Here is a 20,497-nt window from a genome sequence, read left to right on the forward strand (position 1 = left end):
TATGATATGCAAACTTCAAATAGAAGCAGATAGTTGGAGTGCATTTGATGGAATACCATGTAAAAATAGGGCATCTCTCTGAAAGCGTGAAAGCATTGAAAACACCATATTACCTGATGACACAGATAATGTTCTGGGTGGTTTTTCCTGAAGAAGCTCTCGACGCTATCGGATGTGGAGCGACCAGAAACATGTGGTATATTCCTAACAAGAACCTGAAATATGTACATCAAAAAGAATGTAATCAAAACAAATGAAATCAAATTTATGCAAACCAAAATACGAGGAAGTTAGACTAGAAAATCTGAGATAATCACTTCTGTCATTTTACTTGCAAAAGAGGTTCTCTTCCTAAGTAATACAGAAAATGCTTCCTCTTCCTAAAACCAGTCACCTAGTTAATCAAAATAGACAATGGAGGGCTATGTGACATATTTTCTTGGGCTACTAAAACAGGTATGTCCATTACTACAGGATTCAGTAACAGTATGTGTGTTATTTTTCAATGGTTGTCCCACATCATATTGGAACAGTTTGAACTAAATATGATGCTTTTGTTACATGCAATTGAGGGCCGAACAAGTTGCTAAAAATAGTGTACAATTTTGGGTCAATACAGTTGGTATCAAAGAAAACCCCATCCAGTCTCCAGAGGGGTGATAATGCACCAACAATTGAATTGTAACAAGCACATTACATCTCTAACAGCATGTGACAGTAATGTGCCAATAGATTCCAAAATATTTGCATGGTTAAAGGAGCCTTTGGTCATATGCTACAGTCCACTCATTGAAGTACTTGTTCATTTCTAATCGTGCATTAACTTTCTTGTAAACAGCTTCACACATCTAAAGGAAAGTAGATAAGACTTGGAAAAAGAAAAGAAATACGAAGTCAATCATGAAATGGCAAAGAAATGAAGTTCAACTCACTGTGAATTGCTCAGCCCTTCTACCTTGTGAAGCCAAAAATCTTAACCTCATTGATGCTACCCGGCTATATTCCTTGTAGAGCAAGTAACACGTCCAAAATGTGAACAGGTATTGCATTGATATGTGGAAAAAAAACCTGGGATTTGATCACAGAAAAAGAGTTATAACTAACATTATACCACATAAATTCTTATATCCATGCACAAACAGCTATTATTCACCAACCTAAACCAAAGTCAAAAAGCATATATAGAGGTATCAATTAACTTGGGGTAAGGAAGCTTTGCTCTTGCCACTCTTTTCCTATAAAAATCTGTCAACAAAAAGAAGAAAAAAAACTAGAATCGAACATTTCACCTAAGTTCCTTAAATTCTGCATGGGTGGGAAACCTCTATAGCATTATATGATACAAGGAAAGAAGCATATTACTCAGTATGATTTGTTAAAACAATCTAACAACAATTACATTCCTTTAGTAATTATACATCCATCCAATTTTGACAATTTAAAATGTGAATACAGTTTCTTTTAGCAGATTCCTTCAAAAGTAGAAATCCGTGGCAATGGATGTCCGGAGGAACCACAATAATTGGCTATTAGCAGTTAATTGAGGTTTATCCCATAGATTTTTTTTTATTAGGCTGGATAGGATCTTCTTAGTTCTTGCTATAAGGAAAGTTGGTCTTTTTTATAATTAAGAGTATAAATGGGTGGTTTGTCAGAAAATGGAACTTTTGGCAATTATTCGGAAAAGAAAACAGGATTTTTCAAAAAAAGGTTGAAAATTCCCGTACAGTGTGGACTATCTAGTTAAATAAATGTCTAAACTTCTTACTATGTCTTTGTATGATTTATTATTTTAAAAAAGAAGCATGCCTTAAAAATAAGTGAAAAATAATCCTTTATACATTCTATCAGAATTGGATGGAGGTTATTCAGATTAATAAGACTGAGCTGCAACTAAGGGATGCTAACAATGAATTATTGAAGTCTTCTGCCCATAATTTTCTTAATTGTCTAACAAGAGGATATCAGATGTGGCAAAGCTGAAAAAAAAAAGGAAAATACTTACTTAATCGATTTGGAATGAACATTTGATATTGAAAGCTTATCAATGTTGCTAATGACCAAATCTTTGTTGAGGGAATATAATGTCCCATCCGATACATTCACTGGAATGAGAACCACGAGTGCTACAGCAGCCATTGGGACAAAAATCTTTAAACTGTTAAAGATGACAAAGGTTATTATCTTAAACTTCAATAAATATCAAATTATGCAAAAGAGACATCTGTTAACTCATAATAAGAGTTTTAACACGAAAGAAAAAGGAAAGGGAATAAACTCCTTAAGAAGGGCCTTAATTTAGCATGCAAATTTCATTGTCTTCAAAGTAAAAGGACAGAGTCACATCATGCCTTACACAAACTGATGTTACCAATTTTCTTTGTACCAGTCATGATATATTGAGAGAAGAAGGACAAGAAAAAATAGCAGAAAGAAAAAGCTAAAAGAATTATGGGGCGAAGAGGATGAGGGCTAAGAGGTGGATTGAACTCAATTTTGCTTTTGGTTGGCACATAGGAAAAGGAGATATGAAAGTATCTTAAAACTCTCTACCAAGCCCAATGAAAACCCTACGCGGATTTTTGTAATATGTGAAAGGATATGAATCAGCATTCCAGGGCGTAAATTGCATAAGAGTATATCTGAGCAGCCAGTTAATCAAAGACTGCCTATAGTAGGCAAATCAGATACCAATGGGAGCCTTGGAAGCAATATGGTATGAATAGGCACAAGCAGTTTGCCTAGAGATGAATAACATTGTCAAGGGAGATTGGGAATTGGTCAATTGCACAAGCTGAAGCCTTGGCAAACAAGTAAGACTGTCCTTTATTTGGGATCAGAAATGTGACAAAGTAGTATTCTTCCATCCAGCTTTTTGGGCTGAGAGAATCCAAGCACCACAAGGCCAAAGCTTTAAATAGAGTCAGCAATCTCTTAGAAAAGACCGCAATAAATCAAAAACAGACTTGTGGAAGGAAGGCAATTGAACAGTTGACATGTGGTAGTTTAGCTACATCCCAGGCAAAATTTGTTTGGAAAAGATAGAATCATTCCAGATGATTATGGTGGGTCAGACTAATATGAAAGTTGCACTCCATAACAGACTATGGTAATACTAAAGGTAATGAACCAAAAGTTTCAAAGTCAGTAACACTACCAGCTTAAGAATAGACCCAGAAATTCCGGAATGACAGAAGATGGTGTTTTGAAGACAGATTCTTTTTCACTTTATGGTTCAAAAGATTTCCATAGCTATCAATTACAAAGCTATTTAATATGGTAAAGTCAATCTGAAGCTATAAAGCAATATGTAAATTGAGATTTCTCAAAACATGGCCTTCAGCCATTTCCATTTCCCGATTATTCTAAGTCTAATCTCATGGCTTGTGTCACTTGTACCTCTTATATTACTCAACACAGAAACATCTCTTATGGAATTGTACTAGATGCATAAGGCAGGGAGATAACCGATTTCCACATGCTCATTATCTACTAAAGGATCATCCCTAAATAACAACAGAGAAAGGAGCACTGCAGGGTCAGTGATCAAATCCATATGATAGAAGAATCCTGCTAAGGCAAGATCATATAAGAACACATACTGACTTTGTAGATCTATTTCATTATCCCAGTTAGCATGCTAAAACTGCTATTTATGGTTCCTTAATTCAGACTGCCTTTCTTTGTATTTCTATAGGCAACAAAATTCGCAACTACAAAGACAATTCTTGCATCAAATTAATACGAAAATTAAACCCGTAATTTTCCAATTTCATGAAAAGAATCAAAATCATGGTCTCAGAAGCAAAAACAGTAGAGGCTTACCAAGACAGGACAAGAACTTCTTCATGACAATGATGGTTAATGTTTTCAGGTCTTTAAAGCTAGCTACCATAGGCAGAGGAGAATGGCTGCACTCTAGGTGACGGTTATATGATCAAACACTTGGAAAGAATTTGTCCAGTTCATCAAAATCCAACTTGGGCAGAATAGAGCAGGCATTGCAAGGTACATTTATCCAGAGTGATTAATGAGTATTTTGACAAAAATTTTTGCCTGGAGAAATGAAACTGTGTTTCAGCAAAATCAACATTGCTGTAGGCACATATGACATCCTGGACTTGTCCAAATGTCTGCCCTCCACAAATTGATCAAAGTTTATCAACCAGATGATCATGGGCAAAGAATTAAAATACTTTAAGCACTAAGGAAAAATTAATCACAACTTATCTGCTAATGATTGATAAAAACCGAAATTGGTTTTACTTGAATACCAACTCCAAAAAATCCAGTTTTATCCTTTCTTTGAAAGGAACAAATGGAAAATCCGACATCGTCCTTTCACTTTCCTCAATCTTAATTGTGAGATCCTCAGAAATCTAAGTGAAGGGGGATGTATAACTCATTCTTCTAATGTCTAACAAAGGGTGTGAGATTTTCAAGGACAACTGCATAATCTTCATTACAGCAAATTGTAGTGTATGGATTTAAACTATATATCTAGTCCATAGTCCAGGCTTTTCTCAACAGCCTTTCCATTATTTGCTTATAAAACGTACTTTTGATGAGACAAGTAGTCATACCTAAACTACTGAGTTCCCTGGCATCTCGTATTCCCTGTGGTTGCATGGTATGTTGATTTGAAAACAGAAAGCAAATTATCTTCAATACCTCTACCGATCCATGTAATATTGCTCTATCTGCACTCTACATCTAATGCCCACTTCTGGAGTCTTAGAGACCATTCAAGAACATTAACCTACTTTGATAACCCAGACCATTTGCAGAACTGCCCACAAATGGGAATCACTACTTGGAAAACTGAAATTTACTTCGAGAAACCAAGGTGAGGCGAGCAACGACAGCTACACTGCTAAAAAGAAAAAATGCAAAGGGCCAAAGGGCAAGAGAGAGGGAGAGAGCCATCAGACGACACTAAAAAAATCCAAGAAAAACGAAACAAAGTATAAGTCAAAATCAGTTCTTTCTCGCCAAAATCTAAAAATCTGGACAAAGACAGAATTTACCAACCCCGAACACTTGATTTTTCTGAGAACTAGTCAGGATTGAAAAGTCAATTTAAGTTTGTTTGGATAAGAGTTTATTTGGATGATTTATTTAAAATAATTACTGTAGCATTTTTTATGATGTGATGCATGTGAGATAAAAAAGTGATTGAAAAGATCAAAAGATGGTTGAAATTTGTGAAATAAATTTTTTTATTTGAAATCAAAATTGTCCAAATAAACCTACAAAACAAGTAAATACCTTTTCACAAGACAGTAACAAGTATCAAAATTTTCTTCTTTTCTTGTATTTTAAACTTGACAAGCCCAAATTTATTCGCCACCAAAGCCAAATAAAAAGGAAAAAAAAAAACTTAAACCAGAAGCCAAGAAAACAGCAATTTTAGTCACCTAACTTAAAACTTGGCAAAATCTATAAATTTGCAGCCCCGTAATGTTAAGCTCTCATAAAAAAGGTACAAACAACGCAATGACTAGACAAAAACGCAAAAACAAGACAATCAAATTTAAGAGTTCAATATTCAACTTTTCCATGCACTAACCAGTTAAACTATTGCAGCATCCAAGAGAAAGACCGAAATTTGTGAACAATAAGAGGCACCCAGAAGGCAAAAACCGTCAAATTATCTTAAACTACAGAAAAAAGAGAGTTTTTGACAGTACCCCAGAAGATAAATCCTCAAGAAAACAGCAGAATCAAGACCAGCATGGTCAATAATCTCAGCCTCACTCATCTTCAGAGCTTGAGGCATCCAGTTAAGGAAAGTGAAGTAAGTCTTGAAATTGAGATTCACAAATTTCCCAACAAAACTCCCACCAGCATGCATTGGACTGCTCCTCTTCCCAGAAATGTACCATTTGGGAAAGTAAATTCTGTCATTGATTGGCTGAAGTCTCAACAAAGCAAAAGCCAACAAGAATGCAAAAGCACCAACGATGTTAAATGCTGCAGACACTGCAATATCCCCCAAAGTTGCCATTGCTCATCACAATTCTCACAAAACTCAACACACAAAAAACATACTAATGGTGAAAACATACAAACAAAAGAGAGACAGACAGGTGAAGAATAAAAGGTGGAACCTTCCAATTTGAAGGAACCTTCCAATATTTTCTCGCAAGTGGGATTTAAATGTTTTTATGGAAAGTGGCCTAATGGGGCTCTGTTGCTGCTGTAATGGGCACCTTTTTCTTCACGTTTTCACGTGGAAAGTTGGGTTTCCCTTCGTAATCGTTTAATTGATGTGGGTTTTGTTTAATATTCAGTGGGTTGGTTTCAGTTCTGGTAATTAACTGAGAAAGAACTAGATGAAAATTGTGGGAGCCTTTTGGGGGATGTTTTGTTCTGCAGTTATTCTTGCTTGGCCTTGGCTTTCTTGTTGGTTTCTTGTTTTGTTGGAGAGGCTTCTCTCCTCTTTTTGTTCCCTTTCTTCCTTTATACAGTTTCAGTTTTCGACGGAAAATAGTTTATTATTGGCACCGCAATCATGCCAAAAAGATCGCCATGACAATTGTTGCCAAAAATAATGATATAGTAAAGAAGCTAAAAAAAAAAAAAATTTTGTAACTTTTCTTTTTTGGGTTTTTTGGCAGCATAATGGGATTATTTACTTGATTAATATTTCTTTCTACTTTTTCTATTCAAGAACTCTTAATACAAATTACAAAGTACAAACCTTTTTAATTGTAGCAGAAATACTTATAGAAATGAGGTTTCTTTATTTCTTTTTTTTGGAGAGTACTAATTTCCAAATCTAATTTTGCGTGTAAAATGAGTAACCACAAGAACTTTTCCTAAGAAAATGGTGATCCACAACTCTCCTATACCAAGAAAATAGTACATTCTTTTGGTAAATTTCTTATTGGAAGAAATTACTCCTATAAGGAGAAATAGTAATTCTTTTCATTAATTTTTATGAATTTTTTGTCATGATACCCTTATTGTAAAAGGAAAGATTGTAGTAGTAATATTTTGTAGTGAAGTAAAACAAACGGAATAACTAATAGAATGAGTACCATGACTCTAATTTCAACATACAAAATTAGGGCACACCCTCGTGAAATACAGGAATGAAGTGTTTATAAACTATAATTTGGATAACTTTTTAGTTTGTAATCTTAGCTGCTGTGATAATCTGCAAAATTTCTTACATGGGTGAACTTTTAGTTTTTTTTAATATTAAGAAATTAAAATTACTAGACATAACTATAACTATAAGGCACTAATGCAAAATAAAAATATGATGAAGTTTAGAAGTGAAAATAATACACTAATTTGTAAGAATAGTGTAAATTTTGTAACAGTAACCATCTTAACCTATTGTTAAGTACCAAATGTAAAGAATATTGAAATACCTTTTTTTTTTTTATGAAAACCTTTCGGTGTTCGGTGACCGTATTAGCCCCCGATTGCACCGCCGAACTCCTTTTGGGAGTGAATCATCCTACATTGTTTTCTTTGTTTATGTTACTCAAACTCAAGATTCAATTTAAGGGATATCAAACTCCTTACTTCTTGACCTGATAATCGATGGTTCTTAAATGCACTTTGGATGCATAGATAATGATTAATTAACTTACCCTTCAAAATTACTGAAACACCCCATTCTTATAATATAATAATGTAAGATTTGACATTGTAAAATTACCTTTTATTTTGTTAAAGCGATTCACTGGTAAGAGCAATCACAAATATTGTTTGAACTGCTTAAGGATATGAGATCCTTTAACACTTGCATATGGTGTAAAAAAGGACATTAATTTACTACCCTCAAAAGTAAGTTTTTATGTGTCAAAAAATGGATAAAGATTTCAGTTAGATACTCTACAAAAGTGTGACATAATGTTAACAAGAGCGTAAAACAACACCACTTATGTCAGGAAAGGAGATTGTGCTCATTTTGTTATATGAAAGTTTCATAATGTCTGGTCTGGGAAATGAGAAGTTTCAACACCTGTTTCGGTTTCTGTGGCTCTGTTTTCATCTTTTGTTAGTTTAAAGTGACTCTTTTTTTATCTTTTGTTAGTTTAAAGCTGTAAAACTTCATTGTTATTCCCCAATTTGGTTTTCAAAAAGAGCTTCATGATCTTTAAGCATTTTATGATCATTCAAGAATCCAAAGTTGTGACAGGGGTGCCTGCATGCCCCTTTTGCCAAACAATGCATTTCCAATATTCTATTCTTGAACAGGGAAAAAAGAAGCTTTTTGGATTGGTCTATTTTGCTCATTTTTTTTACTATTATTAATCCACCCACCCCTCCCCACACTTCTTCCGTCCTCAATTGTCAGATTCGAATCTTGAATCTGATAATAGGAAAAATTCTAAAAGTCTTCCTTGATCACTGTGTTTTGAAACTCGGACTGGATTGATTGGTTCAACCGGTTAAACGAGAAACCGACTAAGCATATGTTCCGAGTTGTCCTAAAAAATCATCAAACAAAAACTTGATCAAACCCGGTCAAAAATCGGGTTTGACTAGAAACCGGAAGAATCGCTTGAAATTGGGTTTTTTTTCCATCTTTTCCTTTTTTTACCTTTTTTGTTTTCCTTTTTTGATTCTTTCTTTTAACTACTCTCAAATCTCTTCACATATCTTTCCACAAATCTCTCTCAAAAAGGGATAAAATATTAAAAAAAAAAAGAAAGTAAAAAATTCACCAAGAAACATTTTATAAATTTTATGATTTGACCCCTAGAGTACTAGAAAACTATTATTATACCTAAAAATATTTTAGAACTTATAGCTACAGCCCTAAATTCTTGTATTACTTATAAAATAAGCCCTCCAATTTGGTTCTAAACTTGTTGAATAAGCATTAAATTGTAAATTGCATATATTGGTACTTAATTATACTACCTTATTTTTCTTGTAAAGTGTTTTAGAAACATCAAATATACATTGAACCTACCTTTCTTAGTATTAATATGTTTTTAGAAAATTTACATAATATATTAATTTTTAAAATTAAATATGTTTATGACATCATGATGCGGCATCCAGTTCTTAGTTGGGGTCAAACCCATTGACCTCTAACCCTTGACCTTGATTGAGTCAATGGCTGGTTCAAATTTCAAAACATTGGCTGACCGTTGACAACTTTGAATTTCTTTTTGCATAAATTTCGCCATTGATCTCTTTCTCAAATTAACGTTAGGAAACGCCATTCGAAGAATTACTAGGCTTGGTGCCCCGCGGGTTCCGTGGGGTGTCCATTATTGACTGTTTTAGGGTAATGTAAGATTTATTTAATAACATAGATTTAGAGTATTTTGTATGATAATGGGGTTGGAATAGTGGATAGAGGAGTGATATATTGGATTGATTTATTTATAAATAGATATAGTAAAATTGATGTGATTTGTATTGTGTTTTTTAAAATTAATATGATCTAAAGATTTGATGGATAATATTGGTTTCAAAAAAATTTTATTTTAATTTAGTGATAAGTAAATGTTATTTAAATTAATGGAATATATGTTATTTTTTTTAAGTTGATAGGATGGAAAATTAGGTGGAGAATTACATTGAGAATGTTATAATTTATTGTACTTTGGGTGTTGGTAGTTTATGTATTTTAGGATGATGATATTTTCATAATTTGGATAGCTAAGATGAGAAAGTGTGCATTTTTGCAGTGGAAAAGTCTATGGAAAGGATATAAAAGAATGAAAAATTTGTTGAAAAATAAATGGATAATAGATATTTTTTTGGCTAATTTTGATATAGTTTGGATGTTGTGTGATGAGATAAATTAATAATTTGGAATAATTTGATATTGTAGCTTGGTAAAATATGTGTTTATTAATTAAGTAGGTTTTTTTCGATAAGTAAAGATGATATTGATTTAGTTATGAATGAATGTGATTGAAATAGATGGAAGTTGTATTTTTTTAATTAATAGAATCTGAGTAAGTAAAGGATAATATTAATTTTGGGAGCTGAGAGATTTTATATATTAACAGTTTATTGATAAATGGATATTATTGAAAGTAAGATGATGTGTATAAATTTTTTTATGAGAAATAGAAATGATTGCACATGAAAATTATAGAGTTTAATCATTGTAATTTGCAATAGAATTTTTAAATAGTTATTGTTTGATGTTAATGTGACTTATTTTATGTTACTTAAAGTTGTAGTGAATTTTGTATTTATATATAGATATAGGTATATGATATATTTTGTAATATGTATGTATGTGTGTATATATATATATATATGCGTGTGTGTGTTTAGTATTTTATTTTAGGTGATATAATGGTTTAATTTTTTTAGTGTTTATATTTTTTGTGATTTTGTTTGTTTGTTAAATTTTTATTTATTTATTTATTTATATATGTGTGTATATATATGTATATGTCTATTTAATATTTTATTTGAGCTTCTATGATTGTTTAATATTGTTTTAGCATGTCTATCTTTTCTAGTTTTGTTTGTTCATTATATTTGTGGCGTTCCTATTTGTCTTGTGATTCATGTGTCAATATGATATATTTTTTTGAGCTTCATCATGTATATTTGTGACTATATATATAAGGGTGTGGTTTTAAGTATTTGTACGTAAATTTCTAGCAGTTTGGTTATCTTTGTTATAGTTTTAGAGAAAAGGTTGTCTTCTTTTATTTTGGTTTTTAGTGGTATATTTTCCAATTTTTTAATTTTTGAAATATTATCGAAGTAACATTTTTGAAATAGAGGGATATTATCCTATATTTTTAGAAACAATTAGTCAATGCAAGCTAATACAAAGCGGCACAATTGTTTTATATTTATTAGAAACACACAAAATTTTCATCGATATATATATTTTTCAAAAAATCAATATTTATGTCGATATATATATTTTGTAGAAAATGAATATATATATATAAAGGCACACAATTAATCATCACTTTGTATTGACCACATTTATGTTATGTTACTCAATCTTAAAATGCAAAAGCTTTATGTTAATAATTCAGTAGTTAACAAATATTATCGAAGTAACATTTTTGAAATAGAGGGAAATTATCCTATATTTTTAAAAACAATTGGTCGCATTAATGGAAGCTAATACAAAGTAGCACAATTAATTTATATTTATTAGATACACACAAAATTTCTGTCAATATATATATATATATATTCTAGGAAATCATTATTCTTGTCGGCATATATATTTTGGAGAAAATGAATATATATAAAAAAGCACATAAATAGAATGCAAGAATATATATAGATTTGTATAGCCCAAAAGATAGATTCGTGTCTACATTGGGGAATGGAAGGTAGTGGCAGCTTCAACAAACAAAAGCAAAGAAACAATAATTAAGAGAGATGACCGGCCAAAGACCACAAAGTACAAAATTGACATCGAATCGAAGTTACAAGGAAACCAGCACAAAAGGGCATGATTGGAATAAAGATGACAAAATGCAATATGAGGACAGCAGCAATTGCAGACAATAAACTCCACAGCCGGCCCCCATGATGCTAAAAGACACAAAAGTCCAAAATCATCCATAGAATTGGATCGAAACCGGGACAATCAACTGTAGCTCATCACTCGGCGCTTTATGTAGTTTAGGATGATTATTTGATATGAATAATACTTATTATATGTTAATACGAAACGGTACAATTGATTTATATGTATTAGATATACACAAAATTTTTGTTCATTCGTATATATTAGATATGCATACGATTTTCATTGATCTGTGTTAATACAAAGCAGTATAATTGATTTATATTGATTAGATACACATAGAATTTTTATTGATTTCTATATATTAGATGCACACAGAATTTTTATCAATTTGCATATTTTTTCAAAATCAATATTTTTGTTAATATATATATACATTTTGGAGAAAGTTAATAAATTATATTTTGGAGACAGTTAATAAATAAGCGAATAAATATAAAAGAGTAGGGAAATTATAAACATAATAATGAATCCTTTTTTAAATCATAAAAACGCACACAAAGAAAATGGCCAAAGATAGCAATTGCAGCAGCAGAAGATAGAACAATCAAAAGGACAAAATTGGCAACAAAATTACAAAGGAACCGGGACAAAAAGGGCACAATCGGAATAAGTCAACAAAAACAAAAATGAGGAAAAGAGCAACAGCAGGCAAAGCGGTTGCATGGAGTTTGGTAAAAGGCCAAAAAAGGGTGAAATCAGCCGCAGAATCACATGGAAACCGGCACAATCAACTGTAGCTCAAGCCTTGGGGCTTTATGTAGTTTAGATAAAGACTAATTTTATCTGAATGCATTTTTAAGTATGTACCAATGGCTATTGTCTTTCCATTTACTGTTAATACACATTGCATCCTTCTGGTCTTGTTTCATGTTAAGTTAACAGAAAAAATTTCTGTATTTTAGGTGAATTAAAGAAGCAAAATTTTGTTAGTGAAAAAAAGAAACTAGTAATCTCAGATTTTCTTTTTTCTTTTCTTTTGTATTCAAACCCGTGTGATAATCCCTCACAACAATAGAAAACCGTTTGATTGCTCTGTACACTTACTTGAGATGTATAATCATCATCATTTTCTTCGTGCTATATTTTTCAAGATTGAGCTCATCAGTTTTCCTAAATCTTCCCTAAGTAGCATCATTTCTAGCCTGCAGGAGTCTTGGACAACCAAAATGGTAGGCTGCAGAGAGAAATCTTAATCCATCAAAATTAATGATCTTACTATACATAAAAGGAGAAAACTTGTTTTGGTATAAATAAAATGAGTCACTTTATATTAGAGCAAAAATACCCTTCAAAATTAGTTTTCAAACTATTCACATCCTTGGATACTACCATGTGTTGCCAGGCTTGATTCTTCTGTATTCCACTTTTTCCTCTCTAGGTAGGTCGCTTTTCATTAAGTTAAACTATGGAATAACACATGGTAGTATTATGCTTTCTTTTGAGTGTTGAGGAAAATTCCTCTATTTTTTTTTGGTTACTTATGAAAAATGAGGAGGTATGGAATTATTTCTTTCAATAGGAAGGATTGTGTGGATTAAATTTTTCTTTTACATTATTACTTGGGTTCTTTTTTTTTTTTTTTTTTTAAAAGCATGGGTGAATTTTGATACATGCTACATATGTTATATGAGAATTTAAAATTCTAAAGAAGATTTCTTATCATGTATTTGCACTTGCTAGTTTAAAAAAAAATTATATTAAAAGTGTAGAAAAGATTAATTCATAGAGTGACTAGAATCGTAGAAACATTTATGCATATACTTCTCTCTCTTTTTTCTTTTTTTTTTTCCTTTAAAATTCGTAGTAACCAAAGTTGGTAATCATCTTTCACGATTTGAAGTTGTACCCAGGACATAAATAAAGTTTGCAATCACTATGATGGTCGCACTCAGATTCTTGCAAATTATCTGAATATAATTGCTGTATCGGAAGAATCATTGCCCTCATTTTTTAAATTTTTTAGAAAATACTTGCTATAATAAGATGGACTAGTGTCACTTTAATGGGTATTTCAAAAGGGGTATTTTGTTGCCAATGATTTTAGGCAAAAGAGTTGTAATGTTTCAACTAACCGAAATTTCTTCCACATCCCTGTATTTAAATTAGCAACGCTACTTTACTTTCTATCAATAAAGTGAAAATGCTAATTTACTTTTTTTTTCAATTAGGGGTTCTAAATTATTGTTTTCACATTTATTACCTTTTTTTTAGTGACATTTGAAGTGGTATAGAAACTCAAACTGAGACTTGTGTGTGCCAAAATAAAATCAGAATGAGGTTATTAGTAAAAATCAGAAGTTTACATTTTACATCATTAAGAGCTAGGACTATCCTCTGTACCTAACAATGCCATCTGATCTAAATGGTGGCAAGAACTGCTGATACAAAATTTTCTCTACAATGTACAGCAGAACAAACATTCATGTGATGCTATAAAAGAATACAAAAACTGATGAAGATTTTATCGTGCGCCCATGGCTGAGATGGTTAAGTTATTTACTGATCCGTATTGATTATTCCCTGATTGTCCTGTTGATGTTGTTTCAGATGAAGTCAACCCAAGGGCCTGTCTCCCAGTAAAAAAGGCCGGTTGCTTTGGAGCTGGCAAAGGCAAAGTTTCATTGTTGAGCATAGAGATTACTTCTGACATAGTTGGCCTATCCGTCGCACTTTCTTGCACGCATAAAAGGCCAACATGGATGGATCTCAGTAACAGAGTTATGTTGTAGCCATCACCAAGTGCAGGATCCTTTAGTTCTAAGGCCACCCCTTCTTTCCAGAGCTCCCATGCCTGAAACAATTCCATTTTTTGCACTACTTATGTTGTCCTGAGGTTTGCTTCACAAAGTTGAGCAAAAAGACTTATCAGAAAAACTTACATATCCTACAAGGTTGAGAGGACGGTCATCAAGATTGTAGAAGCTAGAGTTTCTTCTACCACTAATGATTTCGAGGATTAGTACCCCAAAGCTGAAGACATCAGACTTGATAGAGAAAGTTCCTTCCATGGCATACTCAGGGGACATGTAGCCACTGCATAAAATGATTGGCAATTGTGCTTATTATGAATCTTGAAAAGTAGGCAGAATAGTGGCATTTAGGAAAAGGGATGAGTGAACTTACTATGTTCCTACAACCCTGTTAGTGATTGCCTCTGTCTCATTCTGTTTAAATATTCTTGCCATACCAAAATCAGCAATTTTTGGGTTCATATTTTCATCCAACAACACATTACTAGCCTTTAGGTCTCTATGTATAACCCTCATTCTAGAATACTTATGTAGGTAGAGCAATCCTTGAGCAACACCTTCAATGATATTGAATCTTTTTCGCCAGTCCAGTAGCTCCTTTTTCTCTTTGTCTGTTAATGAGAAACGAGAGACACAAACCACAATCTGTAAATTTTACTGGAAAAGCGCATCAGAAATCAGTAAAAATAAAACATAGAAGGAACTGCTACAAACCAAACAGGAAGAAATCCAGGCTCTTATTTGGCATGTACTCGTAGATTAACATTTTCTCTTCTTCATGGATGCAGCATCCCAAAACTCGAACAAGATTTGTATGTTGGAGCTTGGAAATCAGTATGAGTTCATTTTTGAACTCCACGAGTCCTTGTCCTGATGTCCTTGAAAGCCTTTTAACTGCTATTTCCCGACCATCAAGCAATTTTCCCTGTTATATGGATTAAAGATTCTTAGCATGCATATAAACTTGTTACAATCTTTAAAGGACAACGGAGGCAATTCACCTTGTATACTGGTCCAAAACCACCCTTTCCAAGTTTGTTTTCGCTTGAGAAGTCATTGGTGGCAGCCATTATGGAACTGAAACTAAAGATTTTCAAGTTGTGGCCTTCCCGACCAGTGTTTTCCATTTCATTGACATCCTTGAAGCTATCTGTTTCTGTCAACTGATGTATGTACTCGTCTCGCAGTCTCTTCTCCTCTTTTACAATGCATCAGATTTATATTACGTTAGAGATGAACTTAACATATGGGAGTTGCAGTAGTTGCAAATTATGAGTGGTATGACTTGTACCTTCTTGTTTGTGCTTTCTTCGATTCAGATGGCGTAACAAGCCTAATAGCACTAGTACTAGAACAACTGACAGAGCTACAATTACCCATATCCATGCTCTTCCTGCACAAACAATTGAACTGCTGAGGTTATGTATCCAAGACATACTCGAGCTGAGACTTTCACCTTTCATCTATGTCCAAAATCTAATAATTGTAGATTGAATTTTTTTTTGAAATTTCTTTTTGCCTCTTTTAAAATATTTCTCCCCACAGCGGCAGTGACGTCCTGATCTGATTGTTCTGAGATCTCCAATTCAGTGGTAATGCTTGAGCTACAGGTGTTTGGGTTTCATTGGCTTGGGACAGTCATTCTATTTCTAGGACTACACAAGCTGTCAGGAAATAAATTCGAGTGGGATTGGTAAAAGCCTTATTTAGTTTGTAATCAAACCTGCAATTGAACTATGATATCACTAAAGTACGAATTACAGACATCCAATTTTCGTGGAGCATAAGCAGTATTGTCTTGCTTGTCAGTCCAAGGCGCACATCCTGAAATCTGAACTTAAGTTCTCCTAGCATGTATATGGACATTGCCAATTCCCTATAATGGTCAAGTATCTCTAGTTGGTCTCTAATCGTTTAGGCTTAGATCAAATTAGATTAGCAGCCAATGCGACTTAACAGGATCTAGACTAGCCAATACAGATCTTATGCAAAGCTTGATAGCTGACATGCTAAATTTCTACCTTTCACACAAGAAGTCCATTACTAATGCTCTTGCCAGTGCAGAACTCTTATCCAATAACTGCTATCCTCTAGTTTTTTTTGGGTCATTCCTGAAGCTTGAGATCAAGAACAGCTTAAATGTCAACTTATCAGGGATTATGAGGTTTGCGTATCAGTCTCTTGCCCAGAGTCGTTTATCCAAAACTTACATGATGCTGCCTACTATTTGGCCTTGAGCAATGCTATATTCCTATGAATAATAAATCAATCTGCTAAACTGCCTAAGTTGGAAGGAAAGTACAAAAGGCAATCCAAGCTCAATTCTGTACCAAATGGAAAAACAAGAAGAAAACAGACCTCAAATATAAGGGATATTATTCAAAGGACTTACCTTTGGATTTTTTTGCTTTTACCAGCACATATTTTTGCACTGTTTGGCCAGACTCGTCTATTTGGTACTGTTTTCCACCCGTCCAGGTTATACAGCCAGTGCCATTGCTATTACTTGCAAAGGCATCACAATTGCAATCATTCCAGCACCTTTTCATACAATCACTGAGACTCAGGCTTGAATTATTATCATAGTTAGAGTCACCATCAACAAAATATGCACTCTTCAGCTCAAACTTGTCCTTATTGCCTCTGCAACTAGGCAATGCAGAAGTGACACATCCGTTATCACTTTCATACCCATAACAAAATTTCTCATAAGGACTGACGAAAAGACTGGTTGCATCATCCAAAATTTCCCCGTCTGGGGTCAACTCCAACATTGATAAACTTGAACCAATACTTTGAAAAGTGAAGTAAATGCTGTCAATAGTGGATGTGAAAGTAAGGTTGTTATGAAACATATTATAAGAAGCAGTTAATGTTTGCAAAAATTGAAAAGTTTGATCGTTCCAAGGACCACTAGTCCAGTAATCCTTTCCGCGCAAACGAATGACCAACTGCCCTGAATCTTGAATCCTTTCCAAGCTCAATCTGAAAGCGCCAGAAGCCGGAACTTCATCACTTAACCAAGAGGTCAGTGTCCAACTCTGCCCTGTCGTAAAATTGACTCCAAGCTTCATCCCAGGAAGAAGTCTGTTTGTGGGATGATCAAAGCTTTGCCATAAGATCCGGTTATCCGCCCCTGCATCCATTAGAACAAAATTTCCAGAATCTTGCAAAACAGCTGTCGTATTGCCTGTCCCAACCTCATCAGAAACATTCATAACAGTGTTATCTCCACTGACAATTTTCAGAATTCCTTCATTGTCAATTGTGAGAGATATAGCTACCGGATCATTCATATTCACTGGTGCGTCCGGATTGGCAACCCATACTTTCCTGCTTTGGTCATCAGCAGTATACCAAATTCCAAGGTAGCTAAAATTTGTCTCTTTGATTGTGAAGAATCCTAGTGTGAAATTCCCACCTCCGGATACAAGCTGTGAAGTAGAGTTCAATCTATCACCAGGCCTTATTGTGCTTATTGCATCTACTGGAAGAATATAGTTTAGACACAGGCTGCCAAAGATTGCAAACAAAGTCAAGGAAAGAGAAGTTTTCATTTTTTATGTTCTAATTCTGGAAAAATACATCACCATGCTTGTGGTTGCTAGCTTTATCATCGGTTATAAATTTGTATGTTGGATGAATTGGTCTTGTTGAAAGTGTCATAGTCGAAGGAAGGCTAGGACAGAGTTCACGACATTGACTTTTCTCTTGGCCGCTATTCTACACTGAATTGATGATTGATTCGACTAAAAATCTTTGACCAGCTTAGGTGTGAAAATAAAATAGATATTTGATTTTTGAATCTTTGACTGACTTAAGTGTGAAAGTAAAATAGATATTTAATTTTTTTAAAAAAATATATCCAGGGAAGATGAGAAACCCAGAGAAACAAATACATGTTCTTTTCAATTTTTTTCCAGAAAACCCAAAGTGACTCTTGTGCCTTTATTCTGAAAATCATACTTATTAAGGACGCTCTCAAGATTCATGGCATCAGCGTTCCTAAGCAAATAGGATAAAATAGGACTTGTTATCTTGGTCGTTATTAGGCAGTTGGCCTTGTTTGGATTGCTTCTTTTCTTTTTCAAAAAAATTTTACTTTTTTTCGTAAAAATATTTCTCAATCGCTTGTTTATTTTTCATATATCAAATCATTGTAATATTTTTTTTTACAAAAAAAACTCTAGAAAATAGCAATTCAAATGGGCTAAGGTGATGTTTAGATTGTAGTTTTCTACCAAAAAAATTTTTACATTTTCCATGAACATATTTTTCAATTATCTTTTTAATTTGCATACGTCAAATCGCTACAAGAAAAAAATTCTAAAAAATAGCAATCCAAATGGGGAATTAGTACTTTTAGTTTTGGGTTGGTATGCTTTTATATTCCTCATTTTTGTTGTAACGTTTTCGTTTTCCAATGTAAGGATTCCATCTTAATTTTAAGATTTTTTTATTTCCATCTATTTCTTTGTATATATCCTAGAATAATTTCAGAAACCTCCTTTGAGATTTTACGAAATATCACCTAGCTTTCCTGAGGTTTTCAAAATCTCACTTAGCACCCTTAAAAAGACAGTGGGAACATATGTTAATATCATAGGTCAAGAATTGCCAATAATACCCTCATATTTAAATTTTCTAAGGGTTAAAAACAAAAAAACCCCTATGCTAAACCTAATATACAAATAAGCCCCCTATGGTTTCAAAATATACAACGCGACACCTCGTGCTTTGAACTAAGTTGTAACACTAATGGAAATCGGTAAAATTAACAGGAACTGATGAAAGGACCAAAATGCCCTTGTATAATACCCCAAAGGCAATTGAATGGACTCATTTCTTCCCTTCAAACCCTACGAAGAGAGAGAGAGAGAGGGAAAGCGAGATTTTTTTGACGTCTTCTTGTATAATGTCCAAATTGACGTCTTCTTGCAGATTTTTTTTTCCCCGCGTATTGTAATTGATGGAAAGTTGAAAGTCTAGTCCCTGCTTTATGCTCCTGGCACGGTGGACCTCTACTTGCTCTAACAAACCGTTCCAAGCACAGTTGTAAAATGAGATAACATCTGAACTCCTAGTAGCCGTCTCTTTAATTTCTCCGGTTGCTGTTACTGTGAAGCTGTGGACATTCTTGAAACTGTTGCAAAGTTCAGCTGCTTCATTATCTTGTTGGACCCAGGCTTCGATGCACCAGTAGTCACTGAAATCTTAATTTGAACTCCTTTTGAGTACCATTAAGTGAGTCTAATATGCTACCACTCGCATGCCGGATTCTCCAACGTGGAAGAAATTTTGACATGGCTTAAATGCAGATGAAAGAGATGGCTTCTAAAGCCCCTTCTAGCCTGGAACGAGAAGGGAAATGATGTAATGATACTCTTCACTCCATGTATATAGATGGCGCGTGCAATGTTTTATTGGGAGTTAAGGGGTACAATAGGAATATTTGCTAAAAATTAAGTATAAAGAATTTGTTTTTAGCTTCCAGTACATCAGTCCTGTTAATTTTACCGATTTCTGTCAGTGTTACAACTTAGTTCAAAGCACGAGGTATCGCGTTGTATATTTTGAAACCATAGGGGGATTATTTGTATATTAGGTTTAGCACAGGGGGCTTTTTTGTTTTTAACCCATTTTCTAAACTTGTTTTTCTTTCTCTAAATTTTCCTACGTTCCTTTAACAATGCCTATACATGCATACATATATTCATATTATATATCTATATATATAATTGAATTGCAAATGTTAATGAAATATAGGATTTAATTAATGAAATATTCAGTGCATTTGAAGAAGAATAGCAGCATGCTCTTTTTTTCCCCTTTTTTGGTGTTTCACAGGCATAGTTATCTATTTATTTATTTGTTCCTATTCATGTAGAGTGCAAGAGAAATGAAGTAATTGAAACTCCGGACTCTGTGGCTTTTCAAATTCTAACTTTTTGTTTTTATAATAAAATTTTCATTTTCACACCCATAAAAAATTCTCTATTTTGAGTAAAATCTCTGTATGATATGAAGTTGAATTTCATTTATTGTTCAAATGTTTGAGTTTTATATACTCATTGCCTTCAACACTATGAAGGGTTTTATTTGTAGAAATGGTTTAGAGAATAGTATTTGCTTTTACTCTCTCTCTCTCTCTGCCATAGAATTGAGTATTGACTGTAACATAAATCGTTATCAATTTTCATCCCCTCACTTTTAAGATGGTTCAAATTTAGTACTTTTTTTTTCTTGG

General features: G+C 33.4%; 2 protein-coding genes across 2 annotated transcripts in view; both read right to left on the reverse strand.

The window, feature by feature from the left end:
- Positions 1–6,102, reverse strand: part of LOC113780167 (CSC1-like protein At1g32090) — a 16,510-nt gene extending 10,408 nt beyond the window's left edge. The window contains exons 1-4 of the mRNA XM_027325983.1: positions 5,691–6,102; positions 2,006–2,158; positions 933–1,068; positions 114–215 (exon numbers count right to left, since the gene is read on the reverse strand). Coding sequence (XP_027181784.1) covers positions 114–215; positions 933–1,068; positions 2,006–2,158; positions 5,691–6,007 — 708 coding nt within the window. The 5' untranslated portion in view covers positions 6,008–6,102. The remainder of the gene's footprint in view (positions 1–113; positions 216–932; positions 1,069–2,005; positions 2,159–5,690) is intronic.
- Positions 6,103–13,762: 7,660 nt separating this feature from the next.
- LOC113779267 (G-type lectin S-receptor-like serine/threonine-protein kinase CES101) lies at positions 13,763–17,848 on the reverse strand. Its single transcript, XM_027324809.1, has 7 exons — positions 16,643–17,848; positions 15,542–15,643; positions 15,252–15,448; positions 14,965–15,175; positions 14,624–14,861; positions 14,380–14,533; positions 13,763–14,291 (listed from the first exon to the last, which is right to left on the reverse strand). The coding sequence occupies exons 1-7, from the start codon at positions 17,805–17,807 to the stop codon at positions 13,962–13,964; spliced, it is 2,397 nt and encodes a 798-aa protein (XP_027180610.1). The 5' UTR covers positions 17,808–17,848; the 3' UTR covers positions 13,763–13,961.
- Between the last annotated feature and the right edge of the window lie 2,649 nt (positions 17,849–20,497).

This window comes from Coffea eugenioides, chromosome 8 (genome assembly GCF_003713205.1).
Source record: "Coffea eugenioides isolate CCC68of chromosome 8, Ceug_1.0, whole genome shotgun sequence".
NCBI classification, from domain to species: Eukaryota; Viridiplantae; Streptophyta; class Magnoliopsida; order Gentianales; family Rubiaceae; genus Coffea; species Coffea eugenioides.

Bases quoted from the DNA above. Each gene is read 5' to 3' on its own strand.
- LOC113779267 (XM_027324809.1), bottom strand. From the start codon at position 17,807: ATGAAAACTTCTCTTTCCTTGACTTTGTTTGCAATCTTTGGCAGCCTG. The intron at 14,862-14,964 runs GTTTGTAGCAGT...TCTCATTAACAG, and splicing joins CCTGGATTTCTTCCTGTTTG to ACAAAGAGAAAAAGGAGCTA. The intron at 14,534-14,623 runs GTAAGTTCACTC...CATTTTATGCAG, and splicing joins AACAGGGTTGTAGGAACATA to TGGCTACATGTCCCCTGAGT.